Genomic DNA, 19,316 nt, shown 5'->3' on the forward strand with positions numbered 1-19,316 from the left:
GTTGACGTGCTTTGCCCGGCGCGCGTCTCATACAATGTGAACCTGGAGAAGAATCCGGCGGCAAAGCAGCTGTTGTTATACCCTCTCCTTAATTATTATAATCATGCTTACTTGCAGTATGGAGTCCGTAGTAAGGCTGCATAAACGATACCGTAATTTAGCCAAGCAGAAGCAAGAACTAACATCGCAATAGTTTCCAATAAAACGCTGTAAAGGGGCTAGTACGAGTGAAATGTCGCCAACATTGTGTAGAACACACAAATAGGTATAGCTGCATAGTTTTATCGAGACATGCTATTTGCGCTTGCTCGGCTTAACTTCTGCATCCATTGTTGATGGAAAAATAATGGGCCGTTTAAGCGCGACTGAACATCGATGCATAACAGTTGCCAGAGAGCGATGTTTTTCGACGCTGTTCATTAAGTGCGGCCTGAATACCTTATCGTTCGGTTTCGCTTTCAATTATAGGGACCATGTTCACTTTTTTCTTACCGTATGCTATATGAACGAGGCGAAATTTTATCTCGGAAAGACGGTGCATGCGGTCCCGAACGCCATTAATGATTCTTTTCCTTTTCCCTTATTTTCTCTCTTTTTTTTTTTTTTCATTGATTCTTGTGACAATTCCTATCTGCAGGCTTCTCTTTCTCTGCTTCTTTACACAGTTTCTCTGCCAGCTTTGTTACTTCTCCCAGAACTGAAGCGACAACGGCAGAAAAGAACAAAAAAAAAAAGCATAAGAAAAGAGAGAAGGGTTCGTAACGATCGCACTCGAATAATAAAGAAAGAAGGTGCTAATAAAGGACACATGGCCGTTTAAGCGTAACGCGCTTTGCAAGCACGCTATTAGGAAGGCTGGAAATTAGGGCAGCAGTTTGTCTCGCATATGGACAGAAAGAACTGCAATAAGTCGTTTTTCGAACCGTGACCACCGATAGATGAATGGGCCGCTTATAGATAGCCCCATCAGTTGGCAACGTGCCAGCTGTCCTTCCTCCGCTGTAAAGTGGGTTCTAAATCTTCTCAAGAGCCTAAATATCAGGACATCGAATGGCTGCAAATAAGGAAAGAAACAACGAAATAGCTTCGCTTCTTGTCTACTTTTGAGGTTACGAGGAGGAAAGAAATACTCTTTTAATTTAACATACGGAATGCCTGAAACAAGTCATCTATTGTTGCTTTGCATTTTCTTTTCAAGTCCAACATTTTTCTGTTGTGCGTGCTGGTGGCATTGAAACGCACCGATAGTTCACATCTCTTTTTTAAAGTACTGATGTCTGCCGTGTAGAATTATGTCACAGAGGAGAGGTACTTCTGAACCCTACAACATTCTTTTGAGGTTTTCGCTTTGACAGCATTCGTGTGCGCTGGTAGAGAAACGAACATAAAGGAAAAAAAAATATTACAAGGGTTCAACGCTGCTGAACCAAATATTGAGCGAAATCATTAGCTGCGGTTGACCGAGCGTTCTTCTCTTTTTCTTCTTCCTCAGCCCACATATAAAGCCCCGCTTTAACCAACCCATATGAACGTGCCTTAGTGGCCTATAGGGGTAACGTGAAGGCCAGGGTCCTAGCAGGTTGATACGGACATAACCGTCCCATGTGAAACGGGAGACCCAAGTTGGCAGCTCCTGCCAGCCTACACCCCAGTGTCACGTGTTGTGTGACGTCACAGCGTCACGTGGGTAAGACGTGACTACCGGCAGCGCTACGCTGAAGGCTCGAAACCTAGAGTAGCATTTCTTTCGCAATAATAAGTCATGTGATTACGCATGTGGGGATGTCACTGATCAGTACTACATCCTGGCAACTTGGTTGTTTTTGAAGCTGTTACGTTTGCTTTAAAAGCTGCTAGCGCCTGTGGGCGAATATTGTGCTCCTGTTTGATGAGGCTACAAAGCGTATTCTATGGGGTGAGAAATGTGTTCGCACGGACTTGAGCACATACCTTGCAGTACAGCGCTTACTCGCACGTTTTTGAGGGTGTGGTGTCCGTCCGCTTTTTCTTAGCTGCAACACGTTTTTAAACCTAACCTGCCGCATACGTGCAGCGTTTGGAACCGTATGCGCCCCTTCAGCTTCTTTCATATGCCTCCAGCAACGCTAATGATATTTCCAGTCGCCGCTGGCGGCGTCGTCACAATCGCTATGACTGCTACTACGCAGGAGCGCAGTATGTCGCGCCATTCAGTCATTCCACTGTACACCGGCCTCGGCGGCCGCTTTTCGATGGAGGCGAAAAGCAAGGTGCCCGTGTGCTATGCGATGTCAGTGCACGTTAAAGAACCCCAGGTGGTCGAAATTTCCGGAGTCCTTCACTACTGCGTCTCTCATAGCCTGAGGTGCTTTGGGACGTTAAACCCCACAAACCAAACCAAACCAAACCAAACCAAACCAGTCCACTGTGCTATCTTGATCGACGTTTCGAGTTATTTCCGCCATTTTGTTGGTACTGTATCCTGGCCTCATAACGATGAAGTTAGCACGACGCACGATGTTAATGCCTTTTTATCATAACTGTTTTCGTTTTCATCCAATATTTATATATTATTCCCAGCTTTCCGAGTCATCTATCCAGTGTGGTTAGCTAGTTCTAAGTGAGAATTGGTTTCACACCTCTTATTTGGGTCTGTATATTATATAGACCCAACTATATGCGCAGTTTCAAAAGAGGCCGACATCAGCTACTGCTAGAACTTTGGAACCATGACAAAGAGCTGTAAAAAGCTAGACAACCCGTTTCTTTCTTCACAATCTCGTCTTCAAAAATAGGTGACAAATCGAGGCGCAGAAGGAAGGAGCAAACTGCGCAGCTCAACATTGGATTCCCTTGCCACCGCGCGTTTGAGCGCAAACCGGCACACAAAGGACGAAATCTGCGCGATGAAGGCGGCTGAAGCGGATGCGATGAAGCGTAAAACCAACATCGTGCCCGCTTTACGCCGAAGGCGAACAAACGGATTGGATTCTTGGCTGCTTTTGCGAATTACTTTATTATTATTTTTTTCACATCTGAACAAAAGCCGCGACACAATGAACACGGCTCGCTCCAAGACAAGGAAGTAAGAAAAACAAAACGGATTGCGTGCCACTTACGGGCCCTCTGGACTAGAACTGTGCAGCACCCGTTGGCGTATGCCAGTGGTGACGGGCCCAGTGTTGACACAATTCGCGCTCCGAATCAGGATCCGAATCAGTTGCCACCCAGCTGACAGTTTCTGACAGTTTGATATTTGCCAATTCTGATACTTGGGCTGCCAGCTGTTTTTTACTGCAGCAACTGTCATGACCTCTGACTTTCACAGTTATTTGCTTCGCAACTGTTTTTAAGAACACACCCCGTTGTCTTTCAATGGCAGCTTTTATTCGGTTGCGAGCGCAGGGAAAACATTAAAAGCGAATTACTGCCATGCGTATCAGGTGCTTAGACCACTCCCATGAACACGTGCATGCATGACAGTATCCTAGAATATCCCGCAGTTGCCTTATCCTTATAATGTAGTATCCTGGATTTAAGGATTACTAAAATATTACCAGGCACAGAGCACAAGCCTAACCCACTTCCTCTATGACATGTCCTCTAAGCTGTTTGCGATCTTTGGCATACTTCCATAAACACCGCAGGTACACCTTACAATAGAATACCTTGCACTTGAAAGAAATATTAAAATACACTAATTTTCTAAAAGACGGACCTAAACAACCCTTTGTGTTGGAAGCGCATTTATACAAAAAAAAAAAAAAAGGAGAAAAACATAATGGGTGAAAATAGCGCGCTTACTGCAGAGCTTATCAATTTTCAGAGTGGACTGTCACGCTATTTACAGTCTGTCATAAGTAATTACAAGATGACATTAAGGACAGCATACTATTTACTGTCTCAGTTAGTGTTCCAAGAGCCGTCCGATTCAAAAACGCAATAAGACAGCAGAAAGCTGAGAAAGCTGTGTAGCTTTCCTTTGTAGCTGTATGGCTGCGCTTGGGTGTATGCCAATAAGTAATTACTCCCTTACTACAAATCTACTCCACCTTGGGAGATTCCCCTATATATTCGATCAACACCATTCCCACTTCGAGTTATTGATCGATTCGCTCTCACCATGCCATCTGATCTGCTGGCCGTCCTGGTTAGATCAGTTCGTAGAGCGACTGCCCCGGAAATGCAGTGGTCCCTGGTTCGATCCCTGGACCAGGATTAATTTTTCTTTAACTGCGAAGTTTCTGAGAACGCTGTTTAGCTTTCCTTTGTAGCCGTTTGGCTGTGCTTGGGTGGATGTCAATGAGTAATTACTCCCTTATTACTAATCTATTCCATCTTGGGGGATTCCCCTAAATATTCGACCAATAAGACAGCAACATCTGAATAGTATGTACAAAGAATAATATTGTGCTTCGTCCAGAGGCATGTCGTTACAGCTGATAGCGAAAAACCCGACATGCGGACACCACAAGCTGAACAAGTCAAACTAGAGGAAGTAAACATCCCACAAAAAGATTGCTTATACCTATTACACAAGAAATTAACTGAAAATTGCCAGCATACTTGGGATAATAAAGTGAACAACAAACTATACTCGATGAAGTCAATCCTCACGAATGGAAGTCGATTCAATACAATTGAAGTCATCCTGTGTCGACTTCACATTGGACATACTCATCTCATGCATGATTTAGTGTTCATGGAATAAGAAAATCGATTGGATGGCGGGATTGACACGCGAGCTAGGCATTTGTCCTATTGCGATATATGTATAACCCATGCTACAGCTGTTTTACTAACCGTTGTCACGCGTGGTCAGCCCGTTGAATCCTACGCTGAACCAACTGAACTTGCTGTAAGCCTTCCACCGCGCTGCACTCTTTTTAGTCGCGAATGAATGCCGGAATCCTTCATTTTTTTGGGGATCTCCGTGTATATCGTCGCACTGACAAGCTGCTACAGCGATTGCCACTAGCGCTGACAATACGCGAGCGCGCGTGTCTTCAAGGGCCCCTTTCGCAACAGCGACAGAAAATTGGTTTCCTTCGTTTATTTAGCCATTGAAGAAAATCAGAAACGTACAGCCTTTCATTTTTCTCCTGAGGTTCTGCCGAGGGGAGTGGGGTGTTCTTTTTTTTTTTTTTCAGTTATATATATATAACAGGGATTTGACATTTCTCGCAATGTGAGCGCACATGTGAATGCTCGCAGGCGAAACGAGACAAGTTCTCTGCACACGTTGGAATATCAGCGTTGGGTTCACCAGTGCAAGCGAGCATGCTCTGATGAAAAATGACGTAGAAGGTTTAAGGCAGGCTCCCCCCTCCCGCCCGCTCCCACCCCCAGCGCAGCTTCGCACTCCGTTTCAGTACGCCGAACATAATGCGCTGCATAGCGTGTGGAGCGAACTGCTTTTCAGATTTCGGCGCGCATTCGTATTACTTTCAGCGGTGCGCACCAATTAAACAATATAAATGGTCCCCTTTGCTCACCCCTCAGCAGAAGGCGGTTTAAAGTTCGCAAACTTTTATCGTTGGAGAGAATACGAAAACATCCCGCTTGCTCGGCCGTACAGCGTAACGGCTACACGTTTCATCCAAAGAGTTTGCTCGCTACGCTTACCATAGCTTGCGCAAAAGTTGTAGCTCTTCGTTGTAACGCGTACTTGTTAGGTCTTTATATTTTACTGTGGGATGTATAATAACGCCTCGTTCCTGGATTGCCGCTGTAGAAAGGAATCGCAAACTTTGATTTTTAACGTGCGACCATGTTTGCTGCTCGCGCCTTCATTGCTTCATTGACAAAAAGAGCATGCATGAGTGCTAATCCCTTGTTCTGCTCACATCGCTCAGGCTGGCTATGCGATACGATTTGTATCGTTGCTTTACTAAACGTCGAAATTAATGAATGTTCGCTGCTCTAGAAATGTAAGGTTGACACCGACAGTTTGCCTAACTTTATCAAGATGAGAAAGATAACGGTAATTTCACCTTTTATTTTATGTTTTGTATTTGAAGAGCCTACGAATGCAGAAGCACGAGTTCGTGTATGCATAACCAAAGGCACGTGTACGCGCACACCAAAATACAAAAAAGCAAGGTGTCAAACTTCGCATTCACGGCACTCCTCTTTAACTGGCTGGAAGCCTTTTCTGGCGAATGCTGTGTTGAACAAATAATCTCATTGCTTTGAAATTATGGGTATAATGAGTCAGTTGTGAATTTGTTACCAAGCTCTCTCGCCATATATGTTCTATCGCTTGAAGTGTTAGTTTCTTCCGGCGAGATCCATTGATGTATTTTTATCTTTATAGATTGGAAATAAATATGGATTTTTCCGGGCCCATTTATCACTAAATACGGCTCCAGTGCAAACTTGTGGCAAACGATGTGGATATTTGCCGTTTGAGAAAGAAAGTCATGTTATTTTGTTCAAACGCACAAAAATAACCGAACACTATCCCACGCATTCTTCGCAGCCGTCGACAGTAAGCTTCGGCATTCATGTTTATTTGACAAAGGAATTCAAGAACACCGCTAATTTTGCTGTCAGTAAAAAATTTATTCCTAATATTCCTAATGCATACCATTATACACGCTATATCCCCATCAGACTACCTCAGCGTTTAGGGCACTCGACTGCTGATTCAGAGGACCTCAGTTTGAACTCAGTCGCGGAGGAGGCATTTCGATGGAAGATAAGCATAAGGTGCTTGTATACTGTGTGACGTCAGTGCACGCTATGGAACTCCAGGTGGTCAAAACCAACCGGAGTCGTCCACTACAGCATCTATTACAGAATGAGTAAGAATTGGATGTTAAACCCCATGAATAAAAGTAAACCAAACCAAAACCAACCAGCTCGAAACATCTATACGCTATGTGTAATATTCTCAAAAAATGTTTTCAGCAAATCAGCGGTCCAAACTGACTGATTAACGAGCGAGCTTCGAGGCGAGTGTAAAGCGACACTGCATCCAATGCCAAAAGTGGTCACAGTTGTAAAAACGGATTTTTTTTTTTTTGCTTTCTGTGTTCGCTGCACAGAAGGAACTTTTCAATGCGATAGTTTTTAACGGTCGCCACACCAAAGCTTCGCCGCCGTGAGAAACGAAATTTCATGGTCTAGGACAGTGACCTCGTGATAGATGTTACTTGACCACGAATGAACGTTCAGACACCACCCACATGAAGTAAAATTCAAAAAATGGCCCCTAATTCCCCATTGTTTGAGATAGTGGTGACTTCATACAAGTCATGCGAGCGCGAATGAACAGTCATGAGGCGCAGATACAGGAGTCCGGTTCAAAAGTGGCCGCCTGGACCACCCAAAAATTTGGGCTTCTACCTTTCAGTGGCAGCAAACCCTTGTGCTGTGAGAGACGAAATCACCTCACTGGTGGAGACAGTGTTGTTGATGATGATGATGATGATGCCATTGAGGTCACGTGACCACGAATGACAAATCACTGACAACCACCCAGAGAAACCTGATTCAAAAATGGTTCTTTGGCTCACTTGAAAACTTTGGGGTCCGACTTCAACCACGGATGGGCTTCGGGTGATTTGCTGAAGAATACAGCAATAAAATTAAAGCAAACGTAAGTAAATGCAGTCGAGAGTTTGAATGCTGTCGCACCCTTCTTATACATTTTTAAGTGGCCTTATTATTTTCGACGAACTGACTGTTTTGATGGGCGACTTCTGCTTCATCTCTTTGTCAGTGACTTTTCTTTTTATTTTCAGATTAGTCGGAAGAGGTGGCGAGGCTACTCGAGCAACACTAGACGCCAACTACAGGAAGATAGTGTACGCATTTCGTGGCGACTACCTCGTCCTGACAGTCGCCGGTACGTGATCGCACTCCGTGATTCCCATTCTGCTCTTGCCTTCTTTCATAAGCTTAATGTGAGTTCCTTCACGATTCTCTGCTTCTTGGTTGCTGCTTTCTTACTCCAGGAATTGAGCGATAAGAAAAAAAAAAAAAACGACTGCAGACATATTTGGCCTTGTTCGCGTCTTTTCCTTCACAGGCTGTGGAGGACTTTTCCGTATATTCAACGAGTGTTTTTTTCTCCTTTGCCATCCCGAAAGCGTATCTGTTTTCCCGGTCTCAGAAAGCGTTACGAAAATTTAATAGCACAGGTAGGAGAGACGACTTAATAGGCCAACTTTAGGAATGCGCTTAAATTATGAGCGTCACCGCGAGTACGGATCGTCGCAAAAGAAAGAGTTTCTCATTCCTTCCCGTTTCTTTACTCGCATCTTCGACCTGAATGAAGCCCAGCGTGTTTTCTTTGAGAAACTACTGACAAAGAAGGCGGGATTCTATCGGCGCCAGCCGACAACTAACTGCAGGTCTAGTTCACTTCGTTTACTGACCATTGGGGCCTACATAGTCGCCGAATCCCTTTACAAAGCAAAGGAAAAAAAAAAACATCCCCATATGAGGCAGGGCTTCTCCTTTTGAAGTTCACGAGATCCCAGAGAGCGAATTTATATTTGTCTATCCACGCGGGCTTGCATATAAGGCAAAGTAAACCTTTTAAAGGAGGTACTGCATATGAGCTGTTCTTATTCGGAGCTCCCTCACTGGCCACTTGTGAAGCGCTACCCTCGGGGAATGTCTGGCTAGCAGCCGCAGGCAACTAAGAAACAAAGAGGAAAGCGTGTGTGGTCAAACAATGTTGAAAAGGGCTTTAGAAAAGTGTCCTGGACTGACTCGTCCACGTGGCTTCGAGGTTTGCTTTAGTTTTTATCGTCGTCCTGACATATACGGAGAGCACACACGTGCTCTTTACAAGGGGTGTTTGTACGTTGCGCCTTCACCAGGCGTATACGGATGAGTGGCGCCACTGAAGTGTGCGCTGGGCAGCGCGACACGTGGCGCAATATCGGAGCTACGGAGAATGCAAGTGCTGGAGCACTGTTCCACGTGACGAGAGCAAGTGGAAAGAAAAACGACTGCTGGTTACAGACAAAGCACTGGTAGTTTATCGCGCATTTATTGCCCGACCCTTATTTGTGTTCTCTTGAAGGCCTCATTAGGCATCACCTTCAGTAACGGCGTGGATTTTGCCCTATACAGGCAGTTACTAAAGGCAAAAATGCGCGATACGTTTTACGTTGGGTGAAATTGCTGCTTCCGAAGAACATCCAGCTGCGGGAACGTAATTTTTAGAAAGTGCATCCAGGTTTCTCCACTGTCGGCATTTTGTCTCCACACGTGCGAGTGCCTGCGACCGTTGAGCACGAGAATAAGCTGGAGGCACTCAATCGTCCTGTTAGTGGAACTCGTCATTACGTTGGGTGAAATCAGGCCTGTGTTATGGCGATCTCTCGAGGAGCTTTTGAGCTGGCAATGAAGCAGTCTCGCTGAATGCAAAGCAGGGCGCAGTATTTTTCCAGCCGGAAGTGGATATTTTTATTTTTGTAGCACTCCGTGCTTTACCTCGTCGCATGCTGTAAAGACTGAGCTTTCTTTCGCTCACTCGCTCGCTCGCTCGCTCGCTCACTCACTCACTCATTCACTCGCTCGCTCGCTCGCTCGCTCGCTCACTCACTCACTCACTCACTCACTCACTCACTCACTCACTCACTCGCCACTCACTCATTCACTCTCTCGCCGCTCAATCACTCACTCCTTCATTCTCTCGCCGTTCACTCACTAACTCACTCACTCAATCGCTTAGTCCCTAACTAATTTACTCTATCGCCACTCACTCACTCACTCACTCACTCACTCACTCACTCACTCACTCTCTAGCCACTCACTCACTCATTCACTCTCTCGCCGCTCACTCACTCACTCGCTTAGTCACTCATTCATTAATTTACTCTCTCGCCACTTACTCATTCATTCTCTCGCCGCTCACTCACTCACTAACTCACTCACTCACTCCCTTAGTCACCAACTAATTTACTCTATCGTCACTCACTCACTCACTCACTCACTCACTCACTCACTCACTCACTCACTCACTCACTCACTCACTCACTCACTCACTCACTCACTCACTCACTCACGAGCCCGGCCCGGCCCGGCCCGGCCCGGCGCGTTGTCCTAGTGTTAGGGCGGTCGACTACTGTGCCTGAGCACCCGGGATAGATATCGGCGGCGGCGGCTTCGGTCGCGTTTTGGTGGAGGTGGTATGCAGGGCTACAGTGTACCATTGATGCTAGTTTCGATGGAGGTGATACGCAGGGCACCCGTGTAGTGCCCTACGCCAGTGTACCTGAAACAACTGCCGTTCTTTATCTGGAGTCCTCCACTATAGAGACCTACTATGCAGAGTCCTCCACGCGGCGCTCTGATAGTCTGAGTTGCTTCAAACGTGAAACGTCATAAAAAGAAACCAAAGAAACAAGTGCTCGGACGCACGCATATACGCATCCGTGCATTAGCTAAACTTAGGATGATGGAAACGTCTCATTATTATTATTATTATTATTATTATTATTATTATTATTATTATTATTATTATTATTATTATTATTATTATTATTATTATTATTATTATTATTATTATTATTATTAATTATATTATTAAAACAACCCCAAAAGGCCGTAAACTCTCACGCCGCTTTGTTGTTTGCTACTATATTACGCGTTATAAGTTGTGTTTGCAGTCGTTCACTACATTTGTCCGCCAGCATTTATGTTGGCTTCGCATTTAGCTGTAGTTTATGGAGTGAATGTTCATTTTTACCACCCAAAACCTTGTAGCCTGAATACGCTTTGGGGCGAGACGCAATTTAAATTACTGATTTCGAATCACTGATGATTAAACTTTCTTCCAAGCATGGTGGCTAAGTTTTCCTGCTAAGCATGCTTACTCGAAGCAGGAAAGTTTTTTTTTTTTTTGTTGTTGCTGTTGTTCACAGCCATATGCATGCAGTTCGCAGAGCGTTTTGAAATATATAGTTAACGCGGCACGTATATTCGACGCATGATTCAGAGGGCACTCTCCATTAAAAAGTTTTCTGCCTTAATAAACTCGTCTCTTGGGGACGCTAGTTTAAGTTTTGTGTGTTGTTTTGGGAGCTCAAGCACGTGGAATATAATTAAGTTGCTCAGCGAACCTTTTCATCGCCGACTACTAATGCAAGGTTGGTTTCCGCTGATTTACGAAGGAGGAAGAGGAGCAATCGCCATTTACTTTGCCATTTTTCTTCTGTATTTGAAAGAGGCTTTGGAAATACAAAATGAAATAGCCTAGCCTAGTCGTTTAATGTTACCTTCTGCTAGACTTTCCAATTAGCGTTCGAGAATGAACATATAAGCTCCATTTAATGACTAAACCAAATACGTAAGCTCGTCTTGCCGGGTTTCACGTAATTATAAGTTTACCTCACTCTTTACGCATTTACTAATGCGATATCAGCTTTAATTTCGTAAAAAGGAATTAAGAAAATCTCTATACGAGGCAATCAACTCATTACTACGCTCTCTCAAGCCTAACACATGCGGTATGTCAATTGTTTTTGAGCATGAGCTGAGTTTATTTAGCCCTTTTTTTTTTTTAATCCGTTACTGCTTGTGTATTGAGGTGAACCTTTTTGACGGCGTGCGAGGACATAAGTGCGTTACTGATGTGCGCACCATTCCCAGGAATAAATGATTGCCCTCAGCCACAACAGCAAGTGTACATAGTCCTCGGGTTTTGCTGTTAAATGAGTCTGTCAAGGGGTTTAAACTTTCATGCTTGTAACGCAGGCGTAGGATTTACGTCACGAAGCAGGGTAATTCAGACAGCACATGTTCCGCCCGAAAAGTTTCGCGTCTGGCGCGCATGTGGTTAGTGGAGAGCGGTTAGATGAGCTACTCGCTTAGTACCGTCGAGAAAGCCTAAATGAGGAAGAAGGGGACTTCTTCTCTCTAGAGAACAGCATTTCTGCTTCAGTTTTGATATTTATTTCAAATACCAGTGGGCTCACGATAATATGGCATCTTGGTTTTAATGCGTGGCAGGTTACCGATGACGCAGCCACAATATGCCGAGGGTGGTTCAAGAAGGTAACCTGGGCACGAGCGCCTGTTGATATCATAACTTACGCAGTAGAGAGTAATAAGTCAACTGGAGTAAAGAATGTGTTGTCTGCGTTTACTAACACCTTTGCCCCACAAATCTTGACAGTGGAATCTTGACTTTGAGTGGAAAATGTTGTAAAATTTTTATGTTTTAAAATTCTATTTTCCCTGGGGGTACCAACCGAGAGCGCGCTAACCTATCTTGCCGCACGATTCATCCTGCACCAAAGGGGTCAAAAGATCCATTGTTCAATCCTGTCTAACCAAATGCACCTAATAAGCCATGAAAGCATCTGCTGCAGAAAAGTATCCTTTACCAGGATGGTTGCCTCAGAGAGGCAAGTTTTTTTCTCAAAGTCGTCTTATCTTTCGCCTAAACCGTGCTCAAAATGTATAAAAAACCAAAAATCCGAATAAAAAAGTGCCCATAGAACAAGGTAAGTTGCGATTCCCCATAGTTATGCTGTCTCTACAAGCTAAAAACGGTGGCTATGAGGATTGGCTTTGAAGTCTTCTTTTTTTTAAACTGCTCCGAAGAGCCTTGGAATGAAGCGTGTCAAGGTAAACTCGGATTGTCGAAATATGACCATTAGAAACACGACCGGAGACCCGTCAGTTGCAATAAGAGGATCGTGTGTTCCATTACGCTGGATTATAGTTCCACATAAGTAGGACAGATGCAAAGATGGGTGAATGATATACTGTACAAATAAGACAATCAGCTATCCGGTTACATAAGTGTCCACAGCAAAAAACAAAGAACAAAAACCATGGATGCGAATTGAATTTTAAGGACATTTGTGAACTGAAAACAGCTGAAAATCAAATAACCAGAGAAATATTTTAAGCTCTAGAAATGATCAAGCATGACAAATTCTGCATTATTAATAGCCCTTCAGTGTTGTTACCGGCCAAATATTTAGCGTTTCTAGTTTCCAGCCCATGAACCGTGTGTGTCTTTACGAGAAGTTAATGACCTGAACTTTTCTTTATGATTATCAATTGATACCTAGTATTTAGTCTGTATTATGAGAATTGAACTGCCAGTTGTCAATGCGCCTTACGAGAGTGGTGTCCACTCGTTCCCTGTCTCGGCGCCTGTTGCATATGCCTGTTGCTTGAATAACGAGTGTAGGAACGAGAGGGAGCTTCTCGGGAGCTTTTTAAGGTAACAGAGATAAGGCTTCCGTTCAGCGCGTGGAGAAATCCACGTGACGTGTGATGTCACTGATTGGAATGAAGCAATGAATGAGGACTTGTAATATGAATTAAGTGCCGGCGCACGTCCCAAAAGACTCAACTTTGTAAAGCACCTTATTCTACGTAGAGAACAAAAAAATTCACGTATTTTCGCAATTCCATTCCACGATCTTTAAGTCGACCGTCAAACACGTTACTAGCCACGTAGGCACGTTTACTTGGGTGTGGAGCGAGACGCTTAATGTAATCTGTTAATGTGGGCCAAGGATGCTGCTAGTGAAGAAAAAGTGGTTAAGGGAGCCATTAAAGTTATCGCGTGATGTCTTTAAGACTGAATTAAATGTTCTAGTGTTTCTTCTGTTGTGTTAATAGGCATGAAGGTAGCTCTTCTTCACAGACACGAGCGATATGATAGTCCTTTTTTTCTTCTTTTCATTAGCATTGCTTTTTGGCTCATCTGGTATTGTTCCGTATCTTTCTTCTCTGCTTCTTTCATGAAATTTATAAGCCTGTATACTCTTATTTGTTGTTACGTTTTTTTTTTTTTTTTTTTTTTTTTTTCACTGGCCTTCTCTACGTGCATATGTACGAAAACAATGTTCCGTGTAAATGCCCGTCTCTTTCGAAATTAAGTTGCCGTTGATGACTAGTGTATGTTGCGACGTTTTTTTTTTTTCTATTGTCCTTCTTTAGCACTAGAGAAAACTCACTTCGAGACATCCTTCGCCAATGAGAAGTAGCCTAGCACATGTACATGTAATACGCTTCATCCATCTGGCATCCTTCTCGAGCATACCTCGTTAATAATCTAGAGGCCATCCAAAACTGTGCCGCGCGATTTATCATGTCACTGTACTCACGTGAAATCAGCATCATAGCACTAAAACAAACTCTTTCCCTCCCAAGCCTTCAATCACACCGCATAATATCACGTCTCTGTCTCCTTCATTTTTTTTTTTTTTTTATCATCCTCATAACCGGCACACTCTCCTGCAACCTCCCTCAAGAATGCCCCGTCGAATTAATCGCAGTCACCCGATAAATGTATTTTTGGCCACACTGCAGAAATGAATTGCTCTTTTTTTCCAGATGCAATAGCCCGATGGAATACTTTACCGGACGTTATTGCTTCATGCAAAGATCGCGAAATGTTCCGAGCAAAACTAACGAGTCACCTTCAGTGTTCTATTTGACAATGCCCACTAGTCTGCTCTTGTATATTTTATTACTGTTTGTTTCGTTTTCTTTCTTTGTTTCGTTTTTCAAATGGTGTTCATAAGCCAATGTACAATGTTATTGCCTCCGCCTTATGTAATGCCCTCGGACCTTCAAGGCTTCAATAAATGAAATGAAATGAAACGCGACGTCATTGAGGGCATTGCGAAAGAACACACACCTGGCGGACTGTGCACAGGTGTGGGCACTCGCACGCTTTCCTTTGCGCGTGAATATAGGTGTCGTGACCACTAGAATTTTAAATCGAGCTGCATGGAGCTGCATGTAAGAAGACCTTCCCAAACTTCCTTCCTCTAGTTTTCTTCCGTATTTCATTTTATAGGGTCAGCGTAATGATGATAAAATGAGGAGGTCATCATCACGTGACTATGATCAATGACATCATTGCGGATCTCGCGATCTTTAAATTCCTTATACATGGCTCGTCATACAGCTGATGCTGAAGCTTGTGCCACGTTACGCTAAAGTTCCTTCAATTTTTTTAGCGCGCTGTCGTGAACAATGTATTCTCTAAAAGGACTTCAAAGTAGATGTTCACATCGGGAAGGCTGCAAACTGGAGCCATCCTGCTGAAACAAAAGAAAGATACAAGTCGAAACACTTGCACGGCGAAAAATTGTACTTGCTTTGTCTTTTTTGCGCCTCATCAAGCGTCTTCCCAGAATAACCGTTCTAACACGGTCCTACTTTTTACCACGCTTGTATAAACAGAGTGTCCAATTGAAGGCGCGTTGACGCCTGCAATTTGCTCTTGCGCAGCGTCGCAGGAACGGGGACAGGGTCAGAGTCCAGTACTTAATGGCAGAGTTTTCTGATGAGCATTCGTGGCGATCGTAGCCAGATTAGGATGTTGTCGTTGCCAATACAACTTTCTATTTTCGATCTCCATTTCGACGTCCTTCTGGTGAACCTTTCCCGATAGCCAGAACGGACATTGCTTAACGGGAGCTTCTTTCACTTGTCTCCACCAATATGCTGAGCCCCAGAGTGGCATTGAACACCGGGTTGTCAAGGAGACCACCGATCCACTCTGTCTACACTGTCAGTAGCGTTCGCTAATTCGGAGCCTGCACAACAATCGCGTGATGTCAGACCGTCATTTTCTGTATCATTTTATACCATTCGCTTGCCTTCTCTACAAACAGGACCGCTTCAGAGAAGCTTATCAGCGATTGGACGCAGCTGAACAAATTGCACCGAATAGAGGCTTCTCCTGCGATCTCTAATGTGTACGGAGTGAGCGCGTAATTTCGCTCTTAATGAACGCCTAATGAGAGGCAGTTTCGGGAAAAGGAAATAGGAGCTTATCGTGTGCAGAAGAAGGAGTCCTGTTGGCTGTTTTCAGAGGCCAGTGTAGTAGGGTGACATTTGGAGAGCTGCGAAATGCAGAAGTAGCAAATAAACTTATCTTGGATTGAACTCATGAAGCTTTGCTCGTTTTCTCCACAAGAGTGGTAGTTCTACTCAATGTAAAAGTCGGGCACAGCTCAGCCTCAATGTTAAACCTTCAAGTCAAGCCGGGCAAGATAACTGCTTATTGTTGTGTAACTTATGTCAAGTGTTATAGCAGCGAAAGTGGTATATCCTCGGGTAACCTATCTCGAATATGATATATCTTTACTAATTATGCATAATAATTATGGAAGGTAATAAATTTTGAATAAAATTTACGCTAGAGCATCGTCATATATCTCTCGATAACTCATGTTGAGTGTAATAGCACTGGGTTAACTGCAGGTCATACATTACTGTAGTTAATTAGTTAACTGCGATTTAAAATTGAATATTACGCTATAACGCCAAGTCATATATAGTTGAAAAGGACGCGACGAGTAGAATGAAACGAAAACGCTAAGCAACTCAAATTTATGGAAACTAACTCCTCTAACAGGGTTCAAGCGCCTTAAACCGCTGCCAGTTTTTCGTGTATCATTGTGAATGTTACCACACATATGCGTAATGCAGTCTTCATGAGGGCTTCTACAAACACCGATGCATGGGGGCTGTGGGACCTGCGCCACCTGATGTGAAGCCGTTCCTTTTAGCATTACAGCTCGGAGTAACCCGGCTCACAACTGTATGGCAGTCACCGGACGAAAGTTTGCTACCATGGTCTGCCGTGAAGTAATTTGCGGCGGCAGGTTGACTTCGCTAAGCTATAACCACATTAGAAATAAATGATAAAACAATGTGTGAGTATTTGTGCTACTCTTTAAAAGTAGCACGTGATTTTTTAACCCGGTGAAAAAGGTTGGTAACTTGGATAACCACGCGACTTTGGAAGTATTAGGCGACAAAACGCCGCAGCTTGGCGACAGAATCCGAATAAAAAACAAAATGCATACACCCAGTTGCAGCCAAAAAGCTGGAAAGGCACGGCAAAAAAAGAAAAAAGAAATAGAGATGCCGAGGCATGTCGGTAAAAGCAGACATGGTGTGCTGTGCGTGTTTACCCATGATAGGCGCGGAGAAAAGAGAACTCCATAAAATCTTGTCTCTAAACGTAATGCATGCGCGAAAAGAGCGATATTGCAGAACTTCTGGGTACAAGACGCAAACACATAAAAAGGAACAAAAAAGATGACATGAGCGGCCAGGACAAGAAGCGTGCTCAAATACGGTCGTGCTTGCTTTTCCCGCGTGTCTCGTCAGTGCACATCATTTTGCTCATGAACACGCGCGAGGAGGCCGAAGCTGGTCAAAAGGCGGCTTTCACCGTGGTAACGAAATGGCGAGAGCATTTTTACCGCTCCGTCTTCACCGTTACGATAGGGCTGCCCGCGCTAAGCACGCTGTTCTGAGCCGAACGTGACGGGCATAATCGCTTCGCTCGGCTGCCTCCCGTTAGCCGTCATGACAGAGTGCATTCAACGTCAAGTCCGATGTGCGAGCTTGGCCGCGCGTTTGTCTTGGTGATGCTCGGTAAACACGGGTCGCACCACCGATATTTGTAGGCGGAAAATAGGGTTGCGTTTTAACCGTGTAGTATATGACGACGTTGGTTGCGTAAATGCCTGCGTCAGCGGTTGAGCGTTGAAAAGTGGATAAGCGCTGGCACACCGCTTAGCTGCCAACGAATATATATATATATATATATATATATATATATATATATATATATATATATATATATATATATATATATATATATTGAACGTGTAAATATTGCTTTTATTTCTTCCGGAGCATGGAAGATATGCGCTAGTTTCTGCCATAGCGAAAGTGCGGAAGATGCAATAAGATCATGAGCTCAGCCCGAGAGTATAGGAAATAAAGACAAAAAGGCTACAACAGCCGAAGGGCCTCACACACTGTCAAACGTATTCCGAGCGTTACCGTGTAAGAAGTTTCCCGATTCTTTCTTCTGGTCTCTTGTTTATTCAATGAAGAAACGCGTCTACCTCAATGGCTCAGGGAATGCGCGTCAAGGTGACTTGTGCGTATTTTGCTGAGTTCCATCCTCCCTCTTCGCACGCATCTTCAGAGAAAGGAGGCGGGAAAGGGGGGCTTCCGCCTGGAAGAGGACAACGCCTCTCAAGACTGACGTCGTGCATGACTTCGTCTTCAACTCCTATCCCAGTCTCGCTTTCCCTCCATGCGGGTTTTCCATTTGCTCCGATCGACACAAGAACTCGGCCGACAAGAAAAAACTGATGAAAATAAGATGCCGTTCGATTCGGCCAGCAAGGGGCACTCACGAGGCTCCGCGATGCGTGCTGACATTTCGGACTGCGTTCCTTTTGTTATGGATGCCACGTCAGCCTCGTTTTCCGCCCGTCAACTCTGCGCGACAGGCAACGCCTCCGCCCACTGCCTATCTAAGCGAAGCTCCGCTACCACCCCGCGCCTTTTAATAGCGAAGACGTTTGTTTATCCCGCTGGTGTTTCCTGTCACCCCGGTCGAGTCGAAGAAAACCTTTTTCTTTTCCGCTTCAACGAAGTCGGGCTTTGCGTATTTTTCTTCTTCTTGAAATCCTCTTTTCCCAGACGAGATATAGAATTTACTGACGTTCGGCTCGATCAGCGGCGCATGGTCGGCGGGCGCGGTCGTTGAGGCAATAACAAGCAAGCGGGCGTCAGTCTCAGCTTTTGGGCGGAACCTTGCGAGCCGTATTGCTGTATCTAGCGGCTCCATCGAACGCTAGGCGTCCCGACCGCAAACGCGACAAGAGACGCAGCGCGGAAAGCAGCCCTTTCAATCCCCTCCTTCCTCTTTGCTTTTATCCAAGCTTCCGATGTTGGGAAGAGCGAAGGTCGCTTTCGACGGGGCTTTCAAGGCAACCGCTGCTTTCCAGAAACGAGTCACGCGGGATGGGTGCCTTCTGCCGCGGAAGAAGGGAATCACATTAACTACGCCCGACGAAAAGGTTCGGTCGATGACCAGCTTTTGGTGAATGCATACGTAATCTGAAGTACCGAGACGGTGACATCTTGCGATTTCCGCGGTGGATTTATTTGGATGGCGGCATTCGATCGATCCCAAGCTTTAGGAGCTGGCGTCGAAGAATTCAAGCATTGAAAACAAAGAGAGATAAAAAAGTGTCATATACTTTCACAATATATCCTTTGTTGCCTGTAAACTAAAACTACAAGACGCAGCTGCCAAGGGCAGTTGGGTGAAAACTTAAAATGGCAGAGCATCCTCTGCTCCTCCTCCTATGAAGCAGACGACGAGGTTTAAAACTAGATGCGAAGAGCAGAAGAGAGAAAGGCGACGACGTCACGATTATGAACAGAAAAAGTGCATAAGGACTTTCAAGACAGCGTATTGTTTCTTGGATCTTTGCAAGAAGGAAACACAACCCACGGCATGTTTTTTTTTTTGTTTTCTTGGTATCGCCATTCGGCGCACTCTGGCTGTAAATGAA

The 19,316-nt window shown here is 44.5% G+C and overlaps 1 protein-coding gene across 1 annotated transcript in view; it reads left to right on the forward strand.

Annotated features, from left to right (window-relative positions):
• The window catches only part of LOC146190812 (fatty acid hydroxylase domain-containing protein 2-like), a 68,473-nt gene that overhangs the window by 24,473 nt on the left and 24,684 nt on the right, over positions 1 to 19,316 (forward strand). The window contains exon 3 of the mRNA XM_084599844.1: positions 7,728 to 7,831. Within this exon, the coding sequence (XP_084455970.1) occupies positions 7,728 to 7,831 (104 nt within the window). The remainder of the gene's footprint in view (positions 1 to 7,727; positions 7,832 to 19,316) is intronic.

This window comes from Amblyomma maculatum, chromosome 4, assembly GCF_055883805.1.
Source record: "Amblyomma maculatum isolate TAMU_Amacu chromosome 4, ASM5588380v1, whole genome shotgun sequence".
In the NCBI taxonomy this organism is placed as follows: Eukaryota; Metazoa; Arthropoda; class Arachnida; order Ixodida; family Ixodidae; genus Amblyomma; species Amblyomma maculatum.